The sequence below is a fragment of the Sprattus sprattus genome, assembly GCF_963457725.1.
Source record: "Sprattus sprattus genome assembly, chromosome: 5".
NCBI lineage: Eukaryota > Metazoa > Chordata > Actinopteri > Clupeiformes > Clupeidae > Sprattus > Sprattus sprattus.
This window is the reverse complement of record NC_137924.1, coordinates 15,176,189-15,201,516: the sequence shown is the minus strand read 5'-3', so window position 1 is coordinate 15,201,516 and position 25,328 is coordinate 15,176,189. Positions and strand designations below refer to the sequence as shown.

General features: G+C 44.1%; 1 protein-coding gene across 1 annotated transcript; it reads left to right on the top strand.

Annotated features, from left to right (window-relative positions):
* Positions 1-7,691: 7,691 nt before the first annotated feature.
* Positions 7,692-24,359, top strand: dars1 (aspartyl-tRNA synthetase 1). The gene is made up of 18 exons (XM_080838470.1): positions 7,692-7,826; positions 10,250-10,352; positions 11,293-11,322; positions 11,469-11,526; positions 12,488-12,580; positions 13,693-13,795; positions 16,445-16,547; positions 17,272-17,352; positions 17,903-17,962; positions 19,492-19,603; positions 21,036-21,170; positions 21,983-22,130; positions 22,593-22,739; positions 22,936-22,978; positions 23,086-23,166; positions 23,254-23,365; positions 23,592-23,663; positions 23,802-24,359. Exons 1-18 carry the CDS (start codon positions 7,804-7,806, stop codon positions 23,891-23,893), a joined length of 1,596 nt encoding a protein of 531 aa, XP_080694596.1. The 5' UTR covers positions 7,692-7,803; the 3' UTR covers positions 23,894-24,359.
* Positions 24,360-25,328: the final 969 nt, after the last annotated feature.

Genomic DNA, 25,328 nt, shown 5'->3' with positions numbered 1-25,328 from the left:
CGCCTCTTGTTTTTTCCATAACCCATGAGTGTCCCACTGAATCAGGGTGGGGGGAGGGGATGTGTTAGGGGTAGAGGAGGTCTGTGAAGTACTAAACACAATAGCTCATAGACCCGACTGAAGGAATGACTTTCCATACAACGGCTCTGCAAATTCAAGAACATCTGCTCATTTAGATAACAAAAACACATAGTTAGCACCCAATAAACCACTTAGGCTACTTGTTGCAGTGGAGACAGTGGATGATAACATTCACACTGTGTTTTATCCATTGTAGCAGAAGTTAGTTCTGAATTTCACAATCAATTGCAATGAAAGATCAAAAGAAGGAGGCTATCATGTGGAGATGCACAAAGTAGGCTACAGACAAGACCTAGCCGTATAGGCTTTGTAGGTAATAGTATGGAAAAGTCAGAGTTTAACTTAGCTAGCAGTAATACAAGATTGGTTGATAATTGTGTCCTAGGAGTAATCGTGTACACTAAAAAGTGTTATTATCATGTTATGACAATGTAGAAGGTTGTCAAGTGCCTCTCTCAGCCAATAAAGTTCACAGAGTCAGAAACATAGGCTTAAAGGAGACAAGGAAAGCCAGGGGGTTCCTTTGGAAATGTTGTGAAGTGGTTCTCCCATTACCACTAAAGTCGTGTATTACCATTCACATTATCTGAGCTCAGCTGAGTCTAGCCCCATTGCCTCCTAAGTACTGTCTGAAAACCCCTCTACCAAATAATGCCACGACCAGGATTGAATAGCTTGATGCCTGCCTGGGACAAAATTATTTCAGTGGGCCCCAGCCCCCCACCCAAATTGTAGTAAAAAATACAGCAGGCTTGAATATTCAAGCCCATACCTTTTTTTGTTACTTTACGCATTTAAGAAAAAACAGTCAAAAACTTGTATGAATTAATTTCTTCAATGGCATATTAGGGACACTGTAGGTGAAAAAAATTATCGGAGCTGGGGGAGGGTGCAGTATGAGAAAAAGGTTCAAGAATAAAGTTAAAAAAAAATGGAAATCCTCTGAGATTATAAAACTCACAAATTTACAAATTTACATTTGCGTAAACATGTAGGCCTACTCAAACTACATATTTCCCATACTTTTATACTCTCTTTAAGTACTGGTTGGTGGCACAAATAAGCTCGACAAAGTCAATGGAATAATGGAAGTATAACTCATTACAAGCTGCGCCAGTGGGATGGAAATGAAACAGTTCCTGTCTAACTGAGAAGCTACACAGCAGCCATCGGGCATCCAGCATTGCTATTGAGCATCAGTCACCGATAAAACAGTCCCTTTAAAGTCAACTGAACCTGCATCGTGTCCAATGACAGCAGCCTGTGCCAACATTCACCTTGAAACAAATTCTTTATGGTCGACGCTAAGTTAAGCTATGTTGTGAAAGGAAGAAACGGACAAGGCCTATAGTCTGCCCAATCAATCACTTTCGTCTTGGATGTTCATGATAACCCATCAACTAAATTTAAAAGCCAAGAGTCTTTCATTGGTCGGGGTAAAGTTTAGGCCTACATGCCTGACAGCCAGGTTTCATACTGCTGAACCTTCTCACTGATATGCAGGGTACACGGGGCATTTCCTGTTTACCAGTGTCTGTGGTTTGAGGTTGATGTGATGAGATTGATCCAGCTTTGCAAAGTGAAGCCATGTGTTTTTTTGGCAAAAATAAAATTTTTCTCAAGTTTTTTCTTGTAAATCTACACTTTTTTGTAATTCTCTGAATACTACTCCTCAGCTTGTATTTACCTACAAAGGCCCTAATACGCCATCACTCACAAGATAATAATCACTTCCAAACTTTTTCAGCGAGTGTCAAAATGAGTTGTTGATAATCAGTTTTACAATTGACCACACACAATGACACATGCAAGCGAGGGAATGTAAAAGTGAGGGAATGTAAAAAGTAAAACACATCAGCAGCCCTAAGATCTCTGTGAACTCACACTCCTTGTTATCTCCTGCCAAACCTTTTAAGTAGCAAATGGCTGAGATCCCTGAGGCCCCTACGGGTCATCGTTGGAATTATTAGTTTTTTCTATGGTAAGAATTATAAAAAATGTTATACTACCCTTGTGTTCCCTCGCAATACTTTTGCATTCCCTCGCAAAAAATCTATTCCCTGCATCCTGTTGATCACTGTTATGCTGTATTTTATTGAGCTCTCTCTTTCTAAGTATTCATTTAAGTTTACTTTCATTGATTACATAACCATGCTTATCTTTAAAAGTGCACTCACACGTATGTGTTAAAGCAGCAATAAGGAGTTCTGTTCCAAAACTAGCAATCTAACTACCTAAAAGGCATGCAGAAAACCTTGCAAACACCACCAACAGCCCAGTTGACACTGGTAGAGGCTTGCCAACACACTCAGTCAGTGCGGGCACATGATGGCAGCACTCCGATCCCATCCAATTCTCTCCATGGGGTCTCCATGGGGGGTTAACTGCTCTATCTCAAAGCACATGGCAGTGATCAATCTAGATCTTGGCCGCGTCAGTTCAAATAAAATGCGGAATGTTTACATCTGCTACCGTTGATTATACAGTAAATACGTTGTGAAATAAAACAAAAACACACCACAGTTAAAGTTGTAGTAGTATTGATTGATTCACATCGATATGAATGGATTACATGACTAACAACTGGTGGAAAGTAATATGAAAATATTTGTTCACTGAATTAGCGTTCTGTCCCAAACAGTTGCGTTCCAGTTTCAAAGTTTCACTTTCGCTTTCAGTATTTCAACGTGAATGAGAGGGAGCACAAGAACTGAGCATCTAGCAGCGTTTATCAATATCCAAGATTTCAGTCCGATTTAAATTGGATATTGGACACATGTGTCTCCCAAGAACTAGATTCATTGTGTCCGACTTGAGTCCGACTGGACTCCGATGTAAACCCCTGGACACACGATTCGATTCCGCTGGTAATTGGACTGGGCGCGCATGTCTCTCGTATCTGATTCAGATTGGACAACAACAACTTTTGCACGTGCTTGAGATCGTGCCCACAGACATATACATGCATCATATATAATGTATATGATATGATAAACGCTGCTAGACGCTCAGTTCTTGTGCTCCCTCTCAGTCACGTTGAAATACTGAAAGCGAAACTGAAACTTTGAAACTGGAACGCAACTGTTTGGGACAGAACGCTAATTCAGTGAACAAATATTTTCATATTACTTTCCACCAGTTGTTAGTCATGTAATCCATTCATATCGATGTGAATCAATCAATACTAATACAACTTTAACTGTGGTGTGTTTTTGTTTCATTTCACAACGTATTTACTGTATAATCAACGGTAGCAGATGTAAACATTCCGCATTTGATTTGAACTGACGCGGCCAAGATCTAGATTGGTCACTGCCATGTGCTTTGAGATAGAGCAGTTAACCCCCCATGGAGACCCCATGGAGAGAATTGGATGGGATCGGAGTGCTGCCATCATGTGCCCGCACTGACTAACTGATGTACTGTGAAAGATTTTGCAATATTGCATTTGGCAGTCATTGCAACTGATGTAGCCTATACTTAATTGCAAGGTGTTCCAGCCCAGAACACAGAACTACATAGGCATATCCTCAATGGCTAGTGGGGAAGACAGAGGTGTTTATCTGTCCTTCACATGACCATATTCTATCAAAATGAATTTGGGGATATGCCTATAAAACCATACCTTAAAAAGTGTCAAATTGTTGCATAGTGTTACTGAATCACCTGCCGGTTGGCCTTACGCGACGTTTGGGGGGGTGTTGATAACACAGATGTTCATAGCGTGATTGACATTAATAACCAATTCCGCTGCTTTGAATTGCGCTGGAATATTTGCATAAACATGATTTGATTGGCTGGCGCCTGTGTTGCTGCTTGAGAATTTGAACGTTTCTCAACTGTCTACCACAACCATGGAACCACAATTCAGTTTGGCCACGCATGACATCACCTCATTCAAAGTGAATGATGGGGCACTCACATGAATGTGTTGTAAGTTACAACGGAGAACTTTCCCATTCGTGTTTATGCAAATATTCTAGCGCAGACACTTGCCAATCAAATCACATTCATGCTAATATCCAAAAATTTGTATATAAATGTAATTTGTTTGAATTTTTGTTGCTTAGGTTTTTACAGAGAAATAGACACAGTACAATGTAAAAATCCAGTAGCCAAAAAATGTCTGACGTAATGAGCATTTTAGCAAGCAACATTTATTGTCAGGGAAAGCAAAAGTTTTGTGTGGGAAAGCAGAGGTAGCTTGAATAAAATCTCACCGTCAAATATTCCCACCATGAGCCTTAGGGGGGCCTAAGGGACCCCATACACTTAAATTACTTTGCTGTTTTTATTTAGCTAGCGGGTAGATAACCCCTTACAGGTACAAAAAGCCTGTATAGTGCTAACAGTAGGTTACTGGTCTATACCACGTGTTGACTTATGTGGGAAATGTAGTACGATGACCCACTTTGCTTTTTTGATACTTGAGTATGCCCGTCTTTTTTTTTTTTTTGAAAACTAGCCAGTCGCTTCTGGCCTATATGAGGTCATATTTTTTTCCTTCTTCTTTTTAGCTTGAGTTGACATTTTAACAGCCTCATTCTGTAGATAAGGGGGTATGGATGAATGAGCCTACAGCTACCCTTAAGAGTTAAGACCAAACCATTTCACCATATAACAGGGGGACTTGTTTAGGCCACATATTGTAACATGAAGAAATATGAAATGACATCACTTTAATGAAAACATATACATTTCTTTAAAATGTTCACCAATCAGTGAGCAACATTTATGAGTTGATTTCCCTCTCACATTATTTAAAGAAACTCTGTGAGGGGCTCATCCCTTCACAAAGCACACCGCTGCTTCAATTAAGTACAGGCTACATCAGTTGCAATGACTGCCAAATGCAATAATGCTAAATTCTTTACATGTTCAGAAGGTTGACGCTACCAGCGGTGTCCAGCTGTGAAACCCCGTTGTGCAGGTCATGCACGATTCTTGGGGGCACAGAGAGGTCGACCACTCTCAACAGTCTTAACAGTGTTGATAGAAAAAAAGTCGGAGCAAAGAAGCATTATCAGAAAAGTTTGTTAGACAATTCACAGATCCGAACCTTCACGACCATTCTTGCCAAGCAGGGATTCCCAAAGTGTGGTGCGCGCACCCCTAGGGGTGAGCTGCCTCTAGGGGGTGCGTGAGAGGAAAAATGTAATGGTGGTCTAATGGTGTAATAATTAATATTAAATATAATTTTTTTAAATGTAAGTGGAATTTTTCGCACACAAAAAAACATGAATGATAAAAATCCCCTTTGTAAGATTTAAATTTAAAATTAGAAACTTACAATTTTATAAAAAAAAATGCACTAGAGCTCTTGCCTCCTTTTAGTACACACTAGCTAGCCTAGCTTGTGCAGCTAACGTGAGCTAACAGCTAACTTCATTCATTCAGCAACATTAATGCAAATATGCTAAACTGGCCGAAATCGGGGAAACTGTCAGGTGGAACATCTGAAGCTATCAGTCATGAAAGAGGAGAGGATCATAGAGAGAGTGAGGAATCGGAGGCGAGAGAAACAGAGGTCTGATGATCAGTCGTGATGTGTAACTTTATTGTAATTGGGTTCAGATTAATGTATGGTAACTGAAATGAAATGTGATACAATCTGTCTCTGAGCCTGTGCGTGTGTCCTCGCCATCCTTATTGCTCTTTATTACACGGCTCTTCTTAATGCTGTAGAATGCTTCATTCACTTGAATGGGGCTTCCCAACGTTCTGCGGTCAACTATTTTCAGATAACTGACCGTTGCTATGCAGTTAATGACCGCTGTCAAGGAAAGTGGCCTTTTTGCCTCTGATTCACATCTTTCGTAGCACTCCGCAAGTAGTACGGTAACTTATCAAGGGAGTTTCAGCGGACGGTTGAGCAGCTGTGTTCTAAAGAATGTTCAACTGTCTTTGAAGTTCAACGTCTTTGGCGAACTATTTCTCTGCTTTTTAACACTACGTATAGTAACAAAAACAAATACATTGTAAAAAGACACACTGTTAAGTAATTGTTTTAGTTTTAGCCGTATAATAAGCGGGATAATGTATAGAACGCCGGTCATGGTCGGGAAAATAAGCCCCTTCACGGTGAATCAACACCCCTCCGCTTCGCGTCGGGATGCTGTTCGCCCTGTCGGGGCTTATTTTCCCGACAATGACCTGCGTTCTATACATTATCCCTTACTTAAAAGTGACGCCTTGTGTAACTGAAATGTATTGAAACTTTGTTGCAGTGTTTCAGGGCGTTTTAACACATGTAGTGTTTTGCTTTGTTCCGATTCAGGGGTTAATATGATACAATGTTGCATTTGCCCCTTTGTTCGTTTTGTGTTCACACTGCAACATTTAACAGCGGATTAAATCTTGTAAACAAACCACGCGCGAGCAAACTGTTCTCTCACTGGTCCGAATTTAATGCTCTATAAATCGGCTCTGTTGCTTTTTTTAAAAGGCACCCAGTGCAACATTAGAGGCTTGAGACTCGAAAAATAAACATTCAATTTGTAGTCTTTTTTACACGTAGGCCTAGTAAGTTTCAATAACTCCATACCAATCGGCATTCAAGGAGCAAAGATGAGACGTCGTTGTGTGGTGAGAACTGATAGAAAATCACGCTGCCAGCGCAGCCGGTGGGGAGAAGCCATTTCCCCCCCAAATCCTTATTTATTGGTGGCACTACGCTCTTGCGGCTAGTTTTAGCGCTCTTTTTAACGCCAAAGTATCTAATAATGATGCAAATGTGCTAATATGGTAAAGTAAATGTCAATATCATAAAGATTGTCTTATCCAGAATATTTCCATTTTGATGCCCTAATGTTGCACTGGGTGCCTTTAAGGTGTGGGGGATTGGGGGTGCGTGAACCCATTCGGGATGGAGAAGGGGGTGCGTGGCCTAAAAGTTTGGGAACCGATGCTTTACAGAAAACACGGTTCATTCCGTCACGACATTCACGACACGGTCATTGGCATGAGTGGATATGTGTGTAAATAAATACATCTCGATTTGGACTGACATCTCTCTGTTCTTACCGGACCACCTGTGGCGATTGGCACCTACTAGAACAGCCCTGAGCTCCCCTTCAGTCATACATAGAGAACACTTTGAGATCCCCCCTCCTTTTCAATACTTAATGCGTCCTGGTCAAATCTCCTATATTTTACGGGTTGGAAATGAGACCCAGGAAGGCAGCTTCCTGTCAGGGGAGATCATGGGAGCAATGGCCTGTTAAATTATTTAATGGCCCTGCCACACAAATGAGCAACAGCTTGGAAAATGTGTGCATTATTTGTTACATATATTACAATTGCTAAACTTTTGTAACCAATGATGACACATCTGTAATGGCCTTATCACTTTTCCATGTAGACTACAGCTGATTATAATAATTACATTTGCACTCAAGTGTGGCCGTTGTCCTTAAAATGTAAAAAAAAAAAAAAAAAAAATGTCGTTTAAAAAACTACAATAGCTCGGTTGGCATAAAGCAGAGGCAGGTTGATGTCGACAAGTCACTTCACATAAAGTACACATGCAAGACAAGTGTCTGCAGAATCATTTTGCCCGTCTTTTGTTTCTACACGGACACCTTACAGGCTCTTTTGCAGTGCACACTCAAAATAAGTCCTTCTTCGCATGCGTGCCTCTGGAGGAGCATTCCTAGCAACTCCCTTGTAAAATATTTCAGGATTCTCCCGAGTAGCTGTTTCGAATCACTGAGAGGTCTAGCCATGACTAAAGACGATGTGCAAGGGTATGTAAATATCCTATAGTAGAGTGACAAACTGTTCTAATTGTCTAGCTAACGTCAGCTGGCTACCTAACTAGCATAAAAAGCTCACGATATGCCATCCAGACACACTTGCAGTTGATTGCATCAGCAGTAGAATGTGTTGCCATTGCTTTATCTGATCGGGGAATTGGCTATACATGGTCTACAACACAGTTCTGCAGTGTTCCAACCGTTTTAGCTGGCCAGCGTTGATCAGAATACTGGATTTGGTTGGCATTTGACGTAGCCTGTTAGCTACCCAATTAACTTTGCTGTTCCATCTTGGATGGCAGGGGTGCTAACGTTAGGCTAACTCACATTGAAACCAAAGTGCTTATAGCCAGCTTGCTAGTTAACTTGCAACAGCTGGTTGGTTACGCTAGTTTGTGACGTTCCGTTCAAACTCACGTAGTTCTTGACTTAACAGAAAAAAGTCTTGTGCGCTGGGTGCATTCAGTATATTGACAAAGTTGACAAAGTCGCAGTTGTTACCTTAAAACCATTGGCTAAACCCCTCCACATGCAGCTGAAACAGGTGTGAGCCTGTCCTGACACTCCTGTTTACGACATCAGTCGCCTGACAGCCATATTTGTCTCACGTAGTTAAACCTTTTACCGTGTCTGTCCCGTTTTGCTCAAATAAACGGTCAGATAAGCGACCTCACACCCAGTTGTGTGTAGGCTACTATAGAGCCTAATATGCATCTTCATAATTAAGTAATCTCGAATTGTACTGAGCACTCTCAAGAGATTTAACCTATTAGGTCATGTGCTCGACAATTCCACAGTAGGCTATTTATGGTGATTTATAATTGTCCTTCTGGCCGAAGGATATTGTGATCTTCCATGACGTTGTTATATTATTGTTCTGCCACCAAATGTAACAAAGAATGGGCAGCATTTATCAGGCAAAATTGCTTTCTGTTAAGGTATGGTCATTTATGGTGTAATGGATGGGAATTTGTCATAGACATCGACAAAACTGGTAAGACAAGCGGTCTTAGAGTGGAGTGGCTCATTATCAGAATACAGGGCAAACAACATTCTATCTGGTAGTGTCTAACCAGGACTTTCACTTGATTAGGTCCCAACCCACATGTCTTGGGGAAAAATGACTGACTTGGAGTTTATTACTTTCCTTTGTTCTTAGTAACTGAGTAACTTTCCAGTGGAGCAAGTGTGAAAGCGTGTCTGCCCATTTTTTTTTCAAGGATCCAAGAATGCTCTACCATCCTGAGTTTTCAAAGTTAAATTGTCTCATCTGTGAATTCAGCTGTTGGATGGTAATAGGCATGCACTTGCCTTAGTGAGCGGCCTGCCAATTTCCTTTCCATTGTTCATTAGTGGAATTGGTCTGCCTGTGTGCGTCCATGCGTACTTAGCTTCCTTGATTTTCTTAGTGAATGGGCAAAAGCTGCAGTCAGGGGAGGATGGTCTATATGTCGGTCTCAGTTTACTCAACATACTGTGCTTTTTAGAATAACCCTAACCCTAGGCGAAAGATGTCAACAAAGAATTGTCACATGTTTTTCTTCCCAGTCTACATATGCCATACATTTCTGGAGTGTGTTACAATCCTTCATGTCCTAGCTTGAAATGGAATGATGCAGTTCATCTCCCTCTCTCGCTAGACGCAACCTAGACCTTTGCTCTGTTTGAGCGGAGTGCAAAACTTTGTAAAGTTATCATAGCTGGTTTTATCAGATAGAGTGGAGTCTGAGATAGACCTTGGCCTTGACTGATATATCCAGGCCAGTTAGCTTAATGGAGCAAGTACAAAGGGGAAGTTATTTTAGTGAGTCTTATCAAATGTTGACCACCATCTGTAACACAAGTTCTAAGTTGTTGTACTGCATGCCTCAGAATTCTTACTGAATCTATGGAATACTTACTACACTCATTTGCTGTCAGTGCATTTATACATTAAGCTGTTTTGAAGAGATCATAGACACGTTTGTATTCCCTTGAAATATTCAACTGCCAGATCATGTGTTTAGCTAGCTGTTACCTGTAGCTACCTGAGGAGCTTGCAATCCAACACATAGCCTATTGCCGTCGTAGTTTCCATCAGTTTTTGTAAACCCTGTGGCCTATACCCATCTCTCCGCAGTGAGAAGCCCTCACAAGCAAGCGAAACATGAAAAGTTCAAGGTGATTTAGAAAACGTCTCAGATGTATTTAGAAGCGTCAGAAAACAATGGGATTAAAGGTAGCTACAGTTAAAAGCCAGGGGAGATGGTGCGCCAGACAGCGAGCAGTGGGTGGAATGCATTTTCCCACCGCGTCCAAAACATCCCGTGAGGAAGTGAGGAGATGGGAGCTGGGCGCTCGGGCGGAGGGGGTGGTGGGGGGGGGGGGCAGACGCGAGCTGACGGTGATGTTTTGTCTTGGCTTCCCGTTTGCAGAGCGGGCGAGGAGGAGCTGCAGGCCCAGTCAAAGAAAGGGCTGAAGAAACAGCAGAAGGAAGCGGAGAAAGCAGCTAAGAAGGCTGAGAAGCAGGCCAAGCTGGTTAGTGAGATTTAACCCCCCCACCCAGCCCCCTCTCAACCCAAACCCCACCACTTGCCACAGCTGTGAACGTGACGCTGGCACAGGCGGGTCTGGTGGGGGGGCACCATTGTTTCAATTCCTGTGCTTGTTACTCTAATGTTTTTCTATGCTCCAACAAAAGTCTATTTAAGTCTGAAAGAGCGTATTGATTTAGCATAAATAAACAAGCGCAAACAGTGGGGTTCATTATTTTGAACACGCCGTCTGAGGTGCTGTGTAGAAATTCAGTTTTTACAGCCTAGTCATTAAGCTCCAGCAAGTCATTGACTTACTGTGCCAACACAGGAGTCTTGGAGGGGAGACCAGACCCAGAGCTGTTGATGCTCTAAGAACAGGCTTTGGGAGCTTGCTGGGTGTCGCTTTGCTATCTCATGTAGCGCAGTGAAAGCATATCATTTCAACACACTTAGAGCCTGGAGCGCACTGCATTGAACACAAGGTCACGTCTGCACAACATCTCCTCTTTCTCCTCTGTGACACAACACTTCACCCTGAAGTGTGATATTTTGAAACATGAAAAAAAAAAATGTACTTGTGAATGTGCTACTTTTGTTCTCATATCCTAGGGTGTCACTTCACACAAAGAGTACCTAAATATGTGTTACTTCACTTTTAAGAGGGCATGATAAGAAATGTGATTGTGATGGTGATTTACTCATATTAAAATAGTACTGTATAGGACAGGTCAGTGTTGCTTAATTGTGTAAGAGTAACACTACCATGAATATGCCTCTTGTTTCTGCATAATCCCAATCAGTGTTTTCCCATTGGGCCTGAATTTAGGTTGAGTTCATCATAGTGACCTTGTTTTCAAAGCGAGATAAAAAAAAAAAAATGTAATGTAGCCTAATGAAATCTGTCTCTCAGCTGTCTGACAGGCATTTGCTCTCTCTGACAGGCCGCGGAGCAGCAGAGCACAGATGAAGATGTGAGTATGCGCTGCAAGACAATGCCTCACTGGCTCCCATCCAGCCTCTCGCTCTGTTTCTGTCTCTGTCTCTGCATGCACAGTGTCAACTCTGTCTGTTTTTTGTGTTTTTTTCTTTCTCTCCCTCTCCTTTGATTTCCCTCCAGGACTTTGCCAAGGATCGGTACGGCGTGTCCCCGATGGTCCAGTCCCAGCAGAAACTGGGTGAGCGGGTAGTCATAGCTTCTGCTTCTTCTCCTCTTTTGTTCTTTGCCGTTCACAGCTTGAATAGAAAGTTATTTTTTTCTTCTTTCTTTTTTCTGTTTTGTACCTTTGTTTTCCCCCCCAACGCTCACCTTGCTCACAGAAAGTCAGAAACAGCTGTACCACAGTGCATAATATGATACCATTATGACTCATAGGGATGCAATTGTCTGGTGCTGTTCTCACCGAGGGCTGACTGCTTGCGAATGTCAAGGGATAATTGCGATGACTAATCTTGTCTCGATAAGTCCTGAGTGAGGTGGGAGCTGGAGCTGGAGGGGAAGGGGGTTGGGGGGTGGTGCGGAGGTGCTGGTTGCGTACCCATCCATCTGTCTGCCTGCCCTTTCAGCTCCAGCGCGCAAGAACAAAGTGATACAACCCGCCGCGTGACTGTCTGCAAGGATGAGTGAAAGTAGTTGCATACTTTTATGTGGGCAGTAAGGGGTTGGGGGCGGAGGCCCGCAGCTCACCGAGGGGCAGGTGAGGGAGGCCCCACTGTTCCCCTCTTGCTGATAATGAAGTGGTGAGAGCTGTGACATGACAAGGGGGGCAGGAGCAGAGGTGATTTGTCACAGGGTGAGACAATGCGCCCGAGATGGTCAGCTTTCAGGAAGAGGGGCCTGTTTTCTTTCATATTTATTGATCCTGCCGGCAGTGTAATCTGAGCAAACTGCTTTGTTGTAAAGTGTGTGTGTGTGTGTGTGTGTGTGTGTGTGTGTGTGTGTGTGTGTGTGTGTGTGTGTGTGTGTGTGTGTGTGTGTGTGTGTGTGTGTGTGTGTGTGTGTGTGTGTGTGTGTGTGTGTGTGTGTGTGTGTGTGTGTGAGAGACTTTGTGCGGGTGTGCCTGTGCCAGTGTTTGTGTGAGAAATGGACACTTTGATGTCATTTTGAAGGATGCTCCTTTCTTCCCTTGCCGGAGCCAGACAGGGTGTTGGTCCGTGTCCAGGAGCTGACGCCGCAGAGGGCTGACCAGCTGATCTGGTTGCGCGCCAGGGTTCACACCAGCAGAGCCAAAGGTAGAGACCCAGCCCACCGCTAGCGGCTTCGAACCTACACCATCATTATGCTATCCAGTTTCCCTGCCAGCTGTATTGAGAGGCTCTCCTGCCTCCACACCAAGGGTATCTGTCAAGCCAATGCCATTTGTTAAGGCGCTCCAGCGCCCGTGGTGGAATTCAAAAGGAAGATAGCATGGCACCAGACCCCCAGGTTGCCTTCATACCAAAGATTTATGGCTGGAACACGGGCATGGGGGATCAGGGCAGACTGCTAAGTGCTTGTTATACAGAAAAATGTGACACATTAGCACAACTGTAATGTTAGTCTAGTAATTTAAAATTTAAACAGCTGTAAAAATGTTCACCGATTATGTTCGTTTGGCAGGCTCAAATGACATTGCTTGCATTCTTCTCCAACAAGGTGGGCTTCAGAAACTCAAACTGCTTGTCAGCATTAGCAATTTTTATTCACTACAATGAACCCATTGAGCCCTTCCTTGGTCGGGGGCATCTGAGCTGCCAGGGGCCTGCACGTACGCATCGGGGGCTAAGAATATTATGATGAATAAACCACCATATTATGATCATATCTCGGCGGTTTCCTTCCAGGACAACTTCCATGTCGAGACCTGTTCTTCCTTCCTCCCCCACCAGCCCCTTATTCATTCCTTCTCAGTGGTGGATGTCCTTGAGAGCCAAATAACATCCTGAGCCTCACAGTTTTACTTTGCCTGATCCCCCCCCTCACACTGTTGTCACCCCCCCCCCCCCCCCCCCCCCCCCCCCCCCCCCCCCAGGACATCAAAGAGTCTGGGTGGTCTCTCTGATGTCGGTCCGACCTGCAGGTTTATTTTTAGTTTGTACGCTCTCAAGGTGTGCAGATGGCAATTTGGTGACAAGTCCGACCGGTGTGCCACATTTCAAAGTGAGCTGGTTTTATTGGGGGTTAATGATTACCTTGGAAATTTGGTGTCTAGGGTTGGTGGGCAGGAGGGTAGACCATACTGAGTTGGAATAAGAAAACTACAGGCAAGAAGAAACAAAAAAAAAAATTGATATTGACAGAGTTTTGGAAGAGAGTATGTGGGAATCACAGCTTGGTTCCGACTGATGTTTTTTTGCTCTTCCAGGGAAGCAGTGCTTCTTGGTCCTGCGTCAGCAGCAGTTTAATGTGCAGGCCCTGGTCGCCGTGGGAGATCGCGCCAGCAAGCAGATGGTCAAGTTTGCCGCCAAGTGAGTAGGGGAACGCATTTCCTGTCAGCGCAGGTTCTAACAATGGTGGGAAAGTGAGTGTGGTCGCCGCGTCTCACTTGGGTATAGAACACATTCATCGGCAGTCGATACTTAGCCACTTCTGGACAAAAGCACCGGTTTCTGTTGGGATACAGCTCTCCATCAGCACTTAAACGGGGCCCATTCCTGCACTATAGATAACAAGCAGCTGAGTTACTTTAGGGAGACTGGGCCACTTAAAAGCCTGCTTCTAATGAATGAGTCTAGGGTCAGAGAGAGGTCTGTCAGGAAGTAACGTTAAAAGACCATTAAAGCTTCACAGGTAGCCACCTTTCAGCACAGCAGTTGTAGTGTATTAGTGTCAACACTGAAATTAGACCTTGATGCGATAGGGAACTAGAGTTTTTCACATGGAAGTGTTTACAAAGAATTTAGAACTGCCAATATATAATATTAATAGATGCTCTGTAGAATTGAGCTTCTGCACGTGAAAGCTGACTTTGCATTATGCACACAGTCCCGCATGCCTTTTCTATTTGACACATCTCACTCACACACACACACACACACACACACACACACACACACTAACACAATTGTTCACACACACACACACACACACACACACACTAACGCATTGTTCACACACACACACACACACACACACACACACACACACACGTGTGCACTTGCACGCGGGGTCAGTCATGGGATGTCTGTTGTCAACTGACCACAGTCCCAGGCGGGTCACGCTGACTGGGATTTCCCTGACCTGACCTGACCTTCAGATCTCTGGCGTGTAGACACACTGTGGCTCCATGACCTAAAGCAACTTCCACACCGCGCTGTAAGCCCTAAGCAGCATGCCCAAAGCGGTACCTTGCAACGTTTGTCTTGACTGTACAAGAGAGACTGCTTTCCTCCACTGACCAGCGCTAGCTGCGTGGAGAACAGACTTGCTATCAAGGACTCTGCTCAGCAGGTTGGAGCAGTCTGACATTTTGCTTGATGCACTGTGAAGAATCAAACCCTTTGGGTCTTTAGAATTTGTGACTTCCCTCTTATTTTAGTTGCTCAAGATATGATGTCAAACATTACTGTTTTGGTTGCGTACATGGCACTCAACTGGGACATTTTGTGTAATAGATGGTGTAACCACTGTCAGCCACTTAACAAACAACAACATAACACAATACTACCTCAACATGGGTTGCAACTTGCAACCAACTTTTGGGATACATTTCATTTTTGTTTCATTCCGCAGCAGTTGCCTCTTGCTATTTATATCTGTATTATTATCTCTCTGAGACTTTGGAGTGGACTTTTGTGGGGACTTTCTGGTGACATTTGTTCCCCCCATGACGTCTCTGATCTGCACTCAGTATCACACCCAGCCACCTTCAGAGATGAAGTGGGAGAAGTAAAAATGGCCATGAAATATGATTTTTAGCCCAGCACGCTTCCTTTATATTATTAAGCCATTCCTTTTCTGTCGTCCTCTCCTCCTTGAGCCCTCTCGATTCATTGTGCTGAGGGATTACGGCCCAGCGAAGCGGCATCAGCCAGCCTTTAGTGAGACTTAATCAAGACTCCTTTATCAGCCCGGTTTATTGTTCCTGGGAGCCGTGGCGAGTGAGCGAACGGGCGGGGGGAAGAAATGAAGACTGCGCTTTATTTGTGTAGCTGATCCCGGCAGTGTGAAGTGTCTCCCCGAAGCAGCTGGCTGGGGCTGTGATCTCCTCTCTTGCCTCTCATTACTCCTCTTTAATGAGACGAGCTGAAGGATTACTCTCCGTGACAGTTGGCCTTCTCTTTCTTTCTCTGTCTCTCTCTCACACACACACACACACACACACACACACACACACACACCCACACCCACACCCACACACACACACAGAGGAAATGAAGGTCCAAAGCTGTATTTTCAAAGAAGAATGGAAAATTGCTCTCAAAAATGCATTTTTCCTTCAGAAGAAGACTACTGCACTTCACAATTTCCGACTCTTGGTTTGGGGGAGCTCTCAGTTTTGTCTCTGAGGATCATGGTGTCATGGTGCGGCCCCAAAAAGTGGCGCCATATGAAGCTGTTACAAACCCATGGGTTGCCAGTGCAATCACAATTTGTTTGTGTTTGGCAATGTTTCAATCAAAAAAAAAAAAGAGGAACCGTGCATGGCAATGGAAATCATTACATAATGTTTCCACCGTCCACAAATTTCCACCTTCCACAGTTGCTAGTGTCATGTACACTAACAACCTAATGTTACATGGGTCCATAAGGAGATTGTGTATGCTTCTGAAGAAGTTCAAGGCCCCCCCCTCATTTCCATATGCATATAAGCCTTTGAACTTGATGTACATTGTATTCCTTCAGTGTAGCTGTATGAGGGGGGGTCACCAGTAGTCCTGAGGCCCTAGGTCTGAGTTATAATAACACTGATTCTGCAGATATACATGCCTACACTGTCTTAAAATTCACTTGCGGAAAACGGCATCTGCTAAAAGATCATAGGTTCCTTTTTAAAAGATTCTTAAAGTGGAGTTTTACACCAAGTGTGGTTGGAGACACTCTCACAGACTATCACAGTTATATTTGTATTGAGTCTATGCACATTCTGTGAGCTCACCACGTGCCCATTCTTTCAGCATCAACAAGGAGAGCATCGTAGATGTGGAGGCTGTGGTGAGGAAGGTGGACCAGAAGATCGAGAGCTGCTCTCAGCAGGATGTGGAGCTGCACATTGAGAGGGTAGGGCACCGTCACTGCTGCTGTTAGCAGGCCACAGAAGCTGTACTCTATTCTACTAAGGCTACGTCCACACTAATACGTAAGCGGTCTCCATCCAGACAAGCCTTTTACCTATGTATCAGAAATAATCTCAGTCATGACTAAGATGCCTGAAAAAGTGAAAACCCTTCGGGAAAGGTGCTAGGAGCGTGACGACTCAGGGAAGGATACGTCATGACTGATGAGACCTAGCCTGGAAGCCAATGTGGGTGTCTGTGTCATCATTTCCAAAATTCTCTGTTTATAGCCATCCACACTTAAATGCAACCCTGGCATTTTCAAACAAGAAAACACTAGCATTTCAAAAGACCTTGGTGTTAGGTGCTCCAGAGTAGTATGGACACCAGGCGTAAACGTAGCCAAAGTGATGTGTATTAAAACTAATGCGTAGTAGTGTGGATGTAGCCTATGACTCATCAATGGGACCCTTCAGTGCAGCTGGTCGAGATTTGTGGGCCCTGAATATGAACCACGTCTAGGAGTAGACAGATTGCAACAGAATGACAGGATTGTAGCAGTGTGTGTGATGGAGACATTAGGTATCACATTAGACCATTTTTTTTTGTTCTTCTTCTCAGTGTGTCCCATGTGTTTCTGCTTATAAGCCCCCCCCCCTCTCTCTGATGTTCTCGCTCTGGATTGGCCTCACGTGTTGTCTGTCTTGTCTCCCATTTTTCTGTCTCAGATGTTCGTGATCAGCATGGCTGAGCCGCGTCTGCCCCTGCAGTTGGAGGATGCCGTTCGTCCCGAGGGGGAGGGAGATGAGGTGAGGGGGAGTGGTCGAGGGTGGTCTCTCTTTTTTTCCAACAGCAATGACATGCGACGGGGCCAGCTGACATTCTGGTGGTCCACAGCATTGAAACATCCCCACAGCCAGCAAATTGCAACTATCTGGACAATTAGATATGTAATAGGGCCTTAGTGTGGAGAGGGGATTTGAGGATTGCATACCACAGTAATTCCTGGCCCTGCCTGTTCTGTTGTTGGGGGTCAGGGCTTAAGGACAGCTGAGGAGGATGGCTGTTTGCTCAGTAAGGTGATCTTGGCTGCACTTGTGGCCCAGGTGTTCTCTTCGGGGAATCACGCAGTTCAGGGCACTCAACCTCCATCAGGGAGTGTGAAAAATGTGGTCGTCTGTGCGTCTTGGGTGTGCATGTATGAGATGTAGAGGCAGGATGTTACCGCTATCGAGCCTACTTCTTGGGTTGGACTAGACACCACAGGTAGGTGGGAGGGGCGCTGTCGTGAAGTTATGTAACTCTGTTTTGTTCATTATTATGTCTTAAATCTTTTTTGTTTTTTTTCTCCCTTGTTAGGAAGGCAGAGCCACTGTCAATCAGGACACCAAACTGGACAACCGTGTCATCGATCTTCGAGTAAGACTCCTCCTCCATGATCTCTTCTTTACAGTCTAATGTCTCGATCTTCCTGATACACTTCCAAATGTGCAGCTAAACGTGGGCAAGAAGCCATGTGTTGCCCACCAAAAACCCCAAGAGCTCCATTGTTACAGTCTGGCCAACCGGTGCTGGAGTAGTTGGGTAAAGCAGCTCTTGCCATTGGCTCCCTCTTTTTTTTTGCTCAGAACACCTGTTTCAAGGACAATGTGCTCCTTTGAGCCAGTGGAGCTGTTGGCCTGTTATCATGGCCTCACTTCAGTGAAGAGTAAACCCATTAACAGGTTTTTCTCGGCCCCCACTGGGAACCGGCAATAAAAGCCTGTAAAACAGTGCCTAGGAAAGACCAAATTACTTCACAATTACCACGTCTCTATGTGCACCTTTACAAAGCTGTTTGAAAACAAACACAGCATGTGTGTTGTGCACTTGCTTGTCTGTGATGGCAGGACATGTAAAAAAAAAAAAAAATCTCTGAGCAGTAGGCGTGTGACTAAACCACAGGACAAAGTGTTTTTTTTTTCCGTCTCCTCTGCTTTGGTTGACACTGTCGCGTCAACAACACAATGACGTAAAGGGTCCCCAACCCCCTACTGTGAAAGCAAATATGGAGAAGTGCGAAAACAAGAGAGTATGCTACCCGCCTACTCACATGAACTATTTGAATGTAAACTGTGAAAAAAAAAGTGAAAGTGTCTGTCTTTGGCATAGGCGTCAATCAGGGTGGTGGTGTTTTCACTGTTTAAATGCATTTTACACTTTTCACTGAATAACACATTTAAGAGTCTTCAATAAATATTTGACGAGTTGAAGTTAATATTTTAACTTAGAAAATAATGTTTTTTTTTATTATTATCTTCTGTGTCTTGCCCTGGCCTGAATATTTTACTGCACAGAAATCCCCCAGCATTTCTGCCAGATAGTGAAGGACAAATTGGGTGTTTCATCACTTTGTCATGGCTGTGAATTTGTCTGAGCGAGGACATTTTGAAGCCACCAGGCCTGTGGGCAGGTGTTGTCAGCCAGGACCAGCTTGAAGAGAAATGACTGTATGACATCAATAGTTATCAGCGGGGATTCGTCTGATTAACAGTGCGAATGAGCGAAGTCGTATTTCAGTGCCTTTTGTTGTACAGTGAATGGTGGAAGAAAGGAACTCGGGTGTAGTGTGTCCTTGCAGGCAGACATGGCTTTTTTTTCTCTCTTTCTCTTCTTTTTTCCGGTGAATACAACACGTTGAGCAATGGTTCGGTTTAAATATACTCCTCGTGCAGTTGTGTCTTCAGTGTTGGGGGTTTAAGTGGGCTCCTGAGGACTTTGTTATTTACATTGAACCTCAGATAAGTCTAGTTTGCCCCTTTGAAAGCGAGTTAGCTTTGTGAACATTTGCCACTGCTTTAGCTGAAACTGTGCAGTGAGGCTTTTCAGTCTGATCTGATCACTGTTTCCTTCCAGTAGATGTTCGGCTTTGTTGTAATTGTCCCTCTTTTTTTCTCTTTCTCTCCCAGACAACGACCAGCCAGGCCATCTTTCGCCTTTCGTCGGGCGTCTGCCAGCTCTTCAGAGACACGCTCACCAACAAGGGCTTCGTGGAGATTCAGACCCCAAAAATCATCTCTGGTATCTTTTTCACACTTTTTTTCACTCTAGCACTCTCTTCATCCCACCTTCCTTTCACTCTCTCTCATCGCAAACCCTGATGCGTCAGTTAACCCACGGCTTTATCTTGGAGGCAGGGTTTGGTTTACACCACACACACACACACACACACTCACACACACACACACACACACACACACACACACAGAACACAAACACACAGTCTTGTCACTTGCTTCCCATGCACTGATGTGTGGCAGTTAGTGAGTGCGTGTCGTGTGACGGTGCACCGTTATCTGGCTTTATCTGTGGCCAGAGAGGGTGAAAAGAGAGACTGAGCGAGCGAGAGAGAGAGAGAGAGAGAGAGAGAGCACTCTGCCTCCTAACTGACGCTCCCACCCCACACACACACAGAGCTGCGCCTAATCAGTCACCCGCCACCGCTCCCAGGCCGGGGGAAAACAATTCCAAGGCGAGCCCTTTTTCATGTGGGGAAGGACAAGAAACGGGGCCAAAACTGTCAGAGCAGAAGCTGGGTAGGGCATTTATCAGAGTGGAAGCACCCCATTCATCAGATAAGGAGTCCTGGTTAGCGCATCCTTGATATCAGCAGAAAATTGAGTCTTTTTGACTCTGTCAATAAGGGTCAATGCGTGGCCGATGGATAACATGGTTCAGGGCCACGTGTGTGTACGCGGTGTGAAGAACCGTTACTGATGAGCTCTGCATTGGAGAGACACACACACACACACACACACACACACACACACACACACACACACACACACACACACACGCAAGCAAGCAAGCACGCACGCAAGCAACTTCCCCCATTGTGCTGCTGTTTGTTTGTTTGAGGCCTAGCTGGGATAATGTTTTTTGGAGTCATGTGGCTTGCGTGAGCACCTTCGTCACAAGGTCTGAGGGACTTACCAACGAAGAGGTAAACATCTTGTGTGGCAAGTCAGGTTGAGATTTTGACTTAAATACGGTCCTTTTTTTGGTCTGCCAATCAAACGCTAGAAGAGGTGGAGCCCAAGTGGTGATTTCAGTCTTTCAAAACCCCATTGCAACACTTTGGCGGTTTGCTATGTGAAATGGGTGTGTGTGGGGTGTGGATGGTGGTTACTACTTCCCCAGTTGTATTTCTGAGGTAGCCAATGAAAATGCTCTTCTTTGGCGGTTGTACATTTAAAATTGGCGCTCAAATGTCATGACCCAGCTGCAAAAAAAAGCCAACTCTAAGTGTGCCCCAAAACCACATTTCCGGTGCACACACCCAGCACCCCTAGTACACAGTGTTCTTAGACAAGCCATCGAGAGTGACAAGCCCACCACGAAAAGACGTCACTCACATGTATTCCAATAATAGCACAGTGGCCTCAGATGTACTACTGAAACTAGTTGGTCTCAGCCAGTGATTCTGTGTCTAACTGCTGCTCTTCGCCCATAGCTGCCAGTGAGGGGGGTGCCAACGTCTTCACCGTGTCCTACTTCAAGACCAGCGCCTACCTGGCCCAGTCCCCCCAGCTCTACAAGCAGATGTGCATCTGCGCTGATTTTGACAAAGTGTTCTGTGTGGGACCTGGTAAGTACCTCACACCCCCTCAAACCCACCCCCCAGTCCACGTTTTGGGCTTTCAGAAAGCCAGTAGGTGCTACGCTAAATATCAACGCACATTGCATCAGCAGTCTAGAAAGTACCTCACAGCCTATGCTCTGGAAACCACCAGAGTAACTCTTTAGATGAACAGTTCAACTGAATTTCAGATCCGTAGTAAGCAGGGTATTTCACGTGGCTAATGCCTAATCGAAAGTCTTTTTGAAGGGAAAACGCATCAGTTATGTAATAAAGTAAAAAAAATAGGTTCAGCTAACTCTGTCCAGTGCTGTTGGTGAATGTGAGAATCACACCGAATTGAACTCCTTAGGCTTTTCAAAAGCGATTCTCCTTGGTGGATCAGGATTGATTGAGGGGTTTGTAGAAAAACACAATTTGCCTCACTCATGAAATTGGAAAAAAAACTAAAGGTTGCTTGGATTCTACGTCTTCCACTACACTTGGCGGATGTTAGCGAGGTCACAGACAAAATCCTTGACATTCTCTTCAAATGTAGAGTATTTTAAATTTGACCTGTTGGGAAAGAGAACCACCATTTTCCCAGTTGGACTCAAGGTCTCAATCATCTACACATTAGGTCAACAGAGCCCTCCACTGGTCAAATGAGGGTAGTAACAATGCTGAAGTTGAGGTTGATCAGTTTACCAGTGACTAGCTGTTCATGCCATACTCTTGAGGATTTTTCCTAAATGAAAGTAATTTTGTCTATGCGATAACATGCTCAAATAATCTGTGTGAAGTAATTATGATCAACACCTTCATGGGCAGTACATTCTCAGTTTTCAGGGCAGAGGATTCAAACACTCATCGTCACCTGACTGAGTTTGTGGGCCTGGATATTGAGATGGCTTTCAACTACCATTACCATGAGGTCATCGACTCTATCACTGACACAATGGTGCAGATCTTCAAAGGCCTTCAAGACAAGTGAGATACTTTATTTTAACTTCTTCAGATGGACCTGTGTGATGTGAAACTGTTACTGTGTGCAGATGGAAAGTATCTGTTTGGTGTCCTTACTGACCTATAACAATGACATTGAAACTGACATTTAATAATAATAATTATAAATTGTTGATAGTTTACCCAAAGGTAAGCTCGTATAGCGCTGGTGCCAAGTCCTTGGCATGACTTGTGCTGTGATTTGCCAACCAGCTGTGTGATAATGACGCAGAAGGGAATCATGAGTCATTTATACACAGCATTTCTCTTTGGTACTACTGCATGTGTCATTTGCCTCATTTTTGATAAAAAGGTTATGCTGCCCTCTACTGGTAATGTATTGGGTGGTTTGGATCTTGCTTGACATTGTTGATTTCCTTGTGTGTCTGTGTGTGTGTGTGTGTGTGTGTGTGTGTGTGTGTGTGTGTGTGTGTGTGTGTGTGTCAGGTTCCAGACAGAGATCCAGACTGTGGCTAAACAGTACCCCAGTGAACCCTTTAAGTTCCTGGAACCCACTCTGAGGCTGGAGTACCTGGAGGGTGTTGCCATGCTACGGGCAGCAGGAGTGGAGATGGGTGATGAGGAAGACCTGAGGTTAGAATTTACTACTGTATTCTAGAATTTCACATAATCACTGAATCCTTTCTAATGCATTAGCTGAATAATATCTATAGAAACCTCCTATATATTTTACAGTTGGAGGAATGGGTGGAGTTTATGTACATGGGCCTGAATTAATTTGACAATTTTGCAGTTACATCTGTGTAATAAATGTATTCCCTCTTTGCAGCACCCCCAACGAGAAGCTGCTTGGCCGTCTTGTGAAAGACAAAGTATGTAACTACTTTTCTTTACCCTTCGAAGCAAAGCCACAGATGAATGATCATCACTTGTTACACATGAGCATCTTTTCTATCTGTCTCTTTTGTGCCCTTTTCAGTATGACACTGACTTCTACGTGCTGGACAAATACCCCTTGGCGGTCAGACCTTTTTACACAATGCCTGATCCCAGTGACCAGGTAAGTTTGAGCCCGGCCTGACTCTTCTCCGTTCTCTCAGTTCCGTGACTGCGCTCCAGCTCTGACACACATCCACTGTGCTTCCAGAAATACTCCAACTCCTACGACATGTTCATGAGAGGGGAGGAGATCCTGTCTGGAGCTCAGAGAGTCCACGATGCCCAGCTGCTGACTGATAGAGCCACGCATCACAGCATCGGTAACCTGGGGGTGGGAGGGGTTTCCACTGACACTAAATGACAGTACAGATAAACTATTGTTTGTCAAAGTACATGCTATTCTTTTAGGAAATATGACCTTGACTCTTTGAACTCTGTGGCCACCACAATGTATCATCTAATTTATTTCAGTTATTTAGCAATAGGTGCGGACATGGCTTTTAGGCCAAATGTACTTACTTATTTTGACCAATGTGTTCTGTGCAGACCTGGAGAAGATCAAGGCGTACATCGACTCCTTCCGGTACGGCGCTCCTCCACATGCCGGTGGTGGCATTGGTAAGACATTCTCAACTTTACCATTCTCTGTTGAATCATCTGTCTGGGATTGTTGAGAAGACCAGATGGTGCCTGGGGAAATCCCCCCCCCCCACACACACACACATACTGATAAGCCCGTTTTACTGTCCCCCTCAGGGCTGGAGAGAGTGGTCATGCTGTATCTGGGACTCCACAATATCCGTCAGACGTCCATGTTCCCTCGCGACCCCAAGCGCCTCACACCTTAAGGGGTCACCGGACCGGGATCGCTTGCAGAGCCTGTCTAACATCACCTTCTTTCTTTTATATGCAATAAAGCAGGGAATGGTCAAGTGCCATGACACTGCAGTGCCACTGTCATTGACAAAAGTGTCAGTGTACCCTCTTAAAACCAAGTACTAAACTGTAGTAAGCTGGCAGGTCTGTAGGCTGAGACACAATCACAGAGGAATTAATATATGTCACTCACTCAAAGGGAATCAAAGTGTTTTACATGATCTAGATGGGTGAAGGTATGTCATAAACATGCAGTGCAGTTCTCACTTAGGCTAGCCTCGAAAGTCTCTGATAGATGTTTGACACTTTTCTACACAAGTCTAACTTTGCTACATTTGACACTAAAGAGGTTCAACTGTCATCAAATCATTGTTTTAATGGTTCCTAAGTGTTAATTGTTAAACATGTTTTTAAGAGGAAATTAAATAATTACAGCTATTCAAGAAGAGCAACTTGCATTAATATTCACATTCACAGGCAGTGTCCCTGAAAAAAAAAAACAGCTTTTATTAGATCATGTTGTGTTGGAAATTGGCTTTGATATCCATAACAATTTCAAGTGGCTTAAAGTATGGGGTAATCCTTTCTGGAACTGTTGTGAGGGCTCCTTATTCCTAGAGATGGAGCTATGCGGCCTTTTACCTTTTAGGTTTTTACACATTTTGTTTATTGTATAATTTCTTAGTAGTTGGTAGTAGTGGTTGTGATCCCGGAAAGGTTGAATCTTTCTCCAGGATGGTCTCTCTTCAAGCTTTCAGCGAGCCGTCACAGCCCTCATTTCATTGCTAAATTGGCAGCACTGATGAACATGGCTTTTAGCAAGTCATGATGATAAACTGCCAGCTGAAGGAAATAGAAGCTGAAATCAACTAGGAGCTGTAACTCATTACCTGGGTGGTGATAATTGAAAAAGTCAACAGACTGAGGGAGCAGCGCTCATTTCATTGCCTTCTTCACCAGCCTTCACGGTGCAGGTGATTGACTTGTGATTACATCTGCATCGAGTAATTGTTTTTTTTAACAAACAAGCTCTGTAGACAGATAGAGTAGCAGTGACGTGCAGACATCAGGAAATGAAGGCCGAAATGGTGTTCTTTGAAGCGCTCAGCAAATAAAATATATATTTTTAGTTTATATCTGAAAACTTTTACAGAAATAAGTTTTGTGTTTCACCTCAGTAGGGTAGGTAAAGAGCATCTAGAGCAATAACTGAGGAAACTGAATAATCAAATACACTTTTATTAGAGATTAAGTTTAAGGTGCATATTGCAATTCACAGTTAATCAACACATTTCACAACACATGTCATGTGCCTACTCCAACGTAATTGGATCCATTCCACATGTACTCAGTTGAAGGTTTAACCAGTCCCTCCAGGATCGGTTTGTTGTGAGTGTTGCAACCAAA

What these genes read in the sequence shown, in the direction of transcription:
- dars1 (XM_080838470.1), top strand. Translation starts at nt 7,804, where the DNA reads ATGACTAAAGACGATGTGCAAGG. An exon ending in TCACACCAGCAGAGCCAAAG is followed by an intron (nt 12,581 to 13,692) that starts GTAGAGACCCAG and finishes TTGCTCTTCCAG; the next exon opens with GGAAGCAGTGCTTCTTGGTC. An exon ending in AGCCACGCATCACAGCATCG is followed by an intron (nt 23,366 to 23,591) that starts GTAACCTGGGGG and finishes TGTTCTGTGCAG; the next exon opens with ACCTGGAGAAGATCAAGGCG.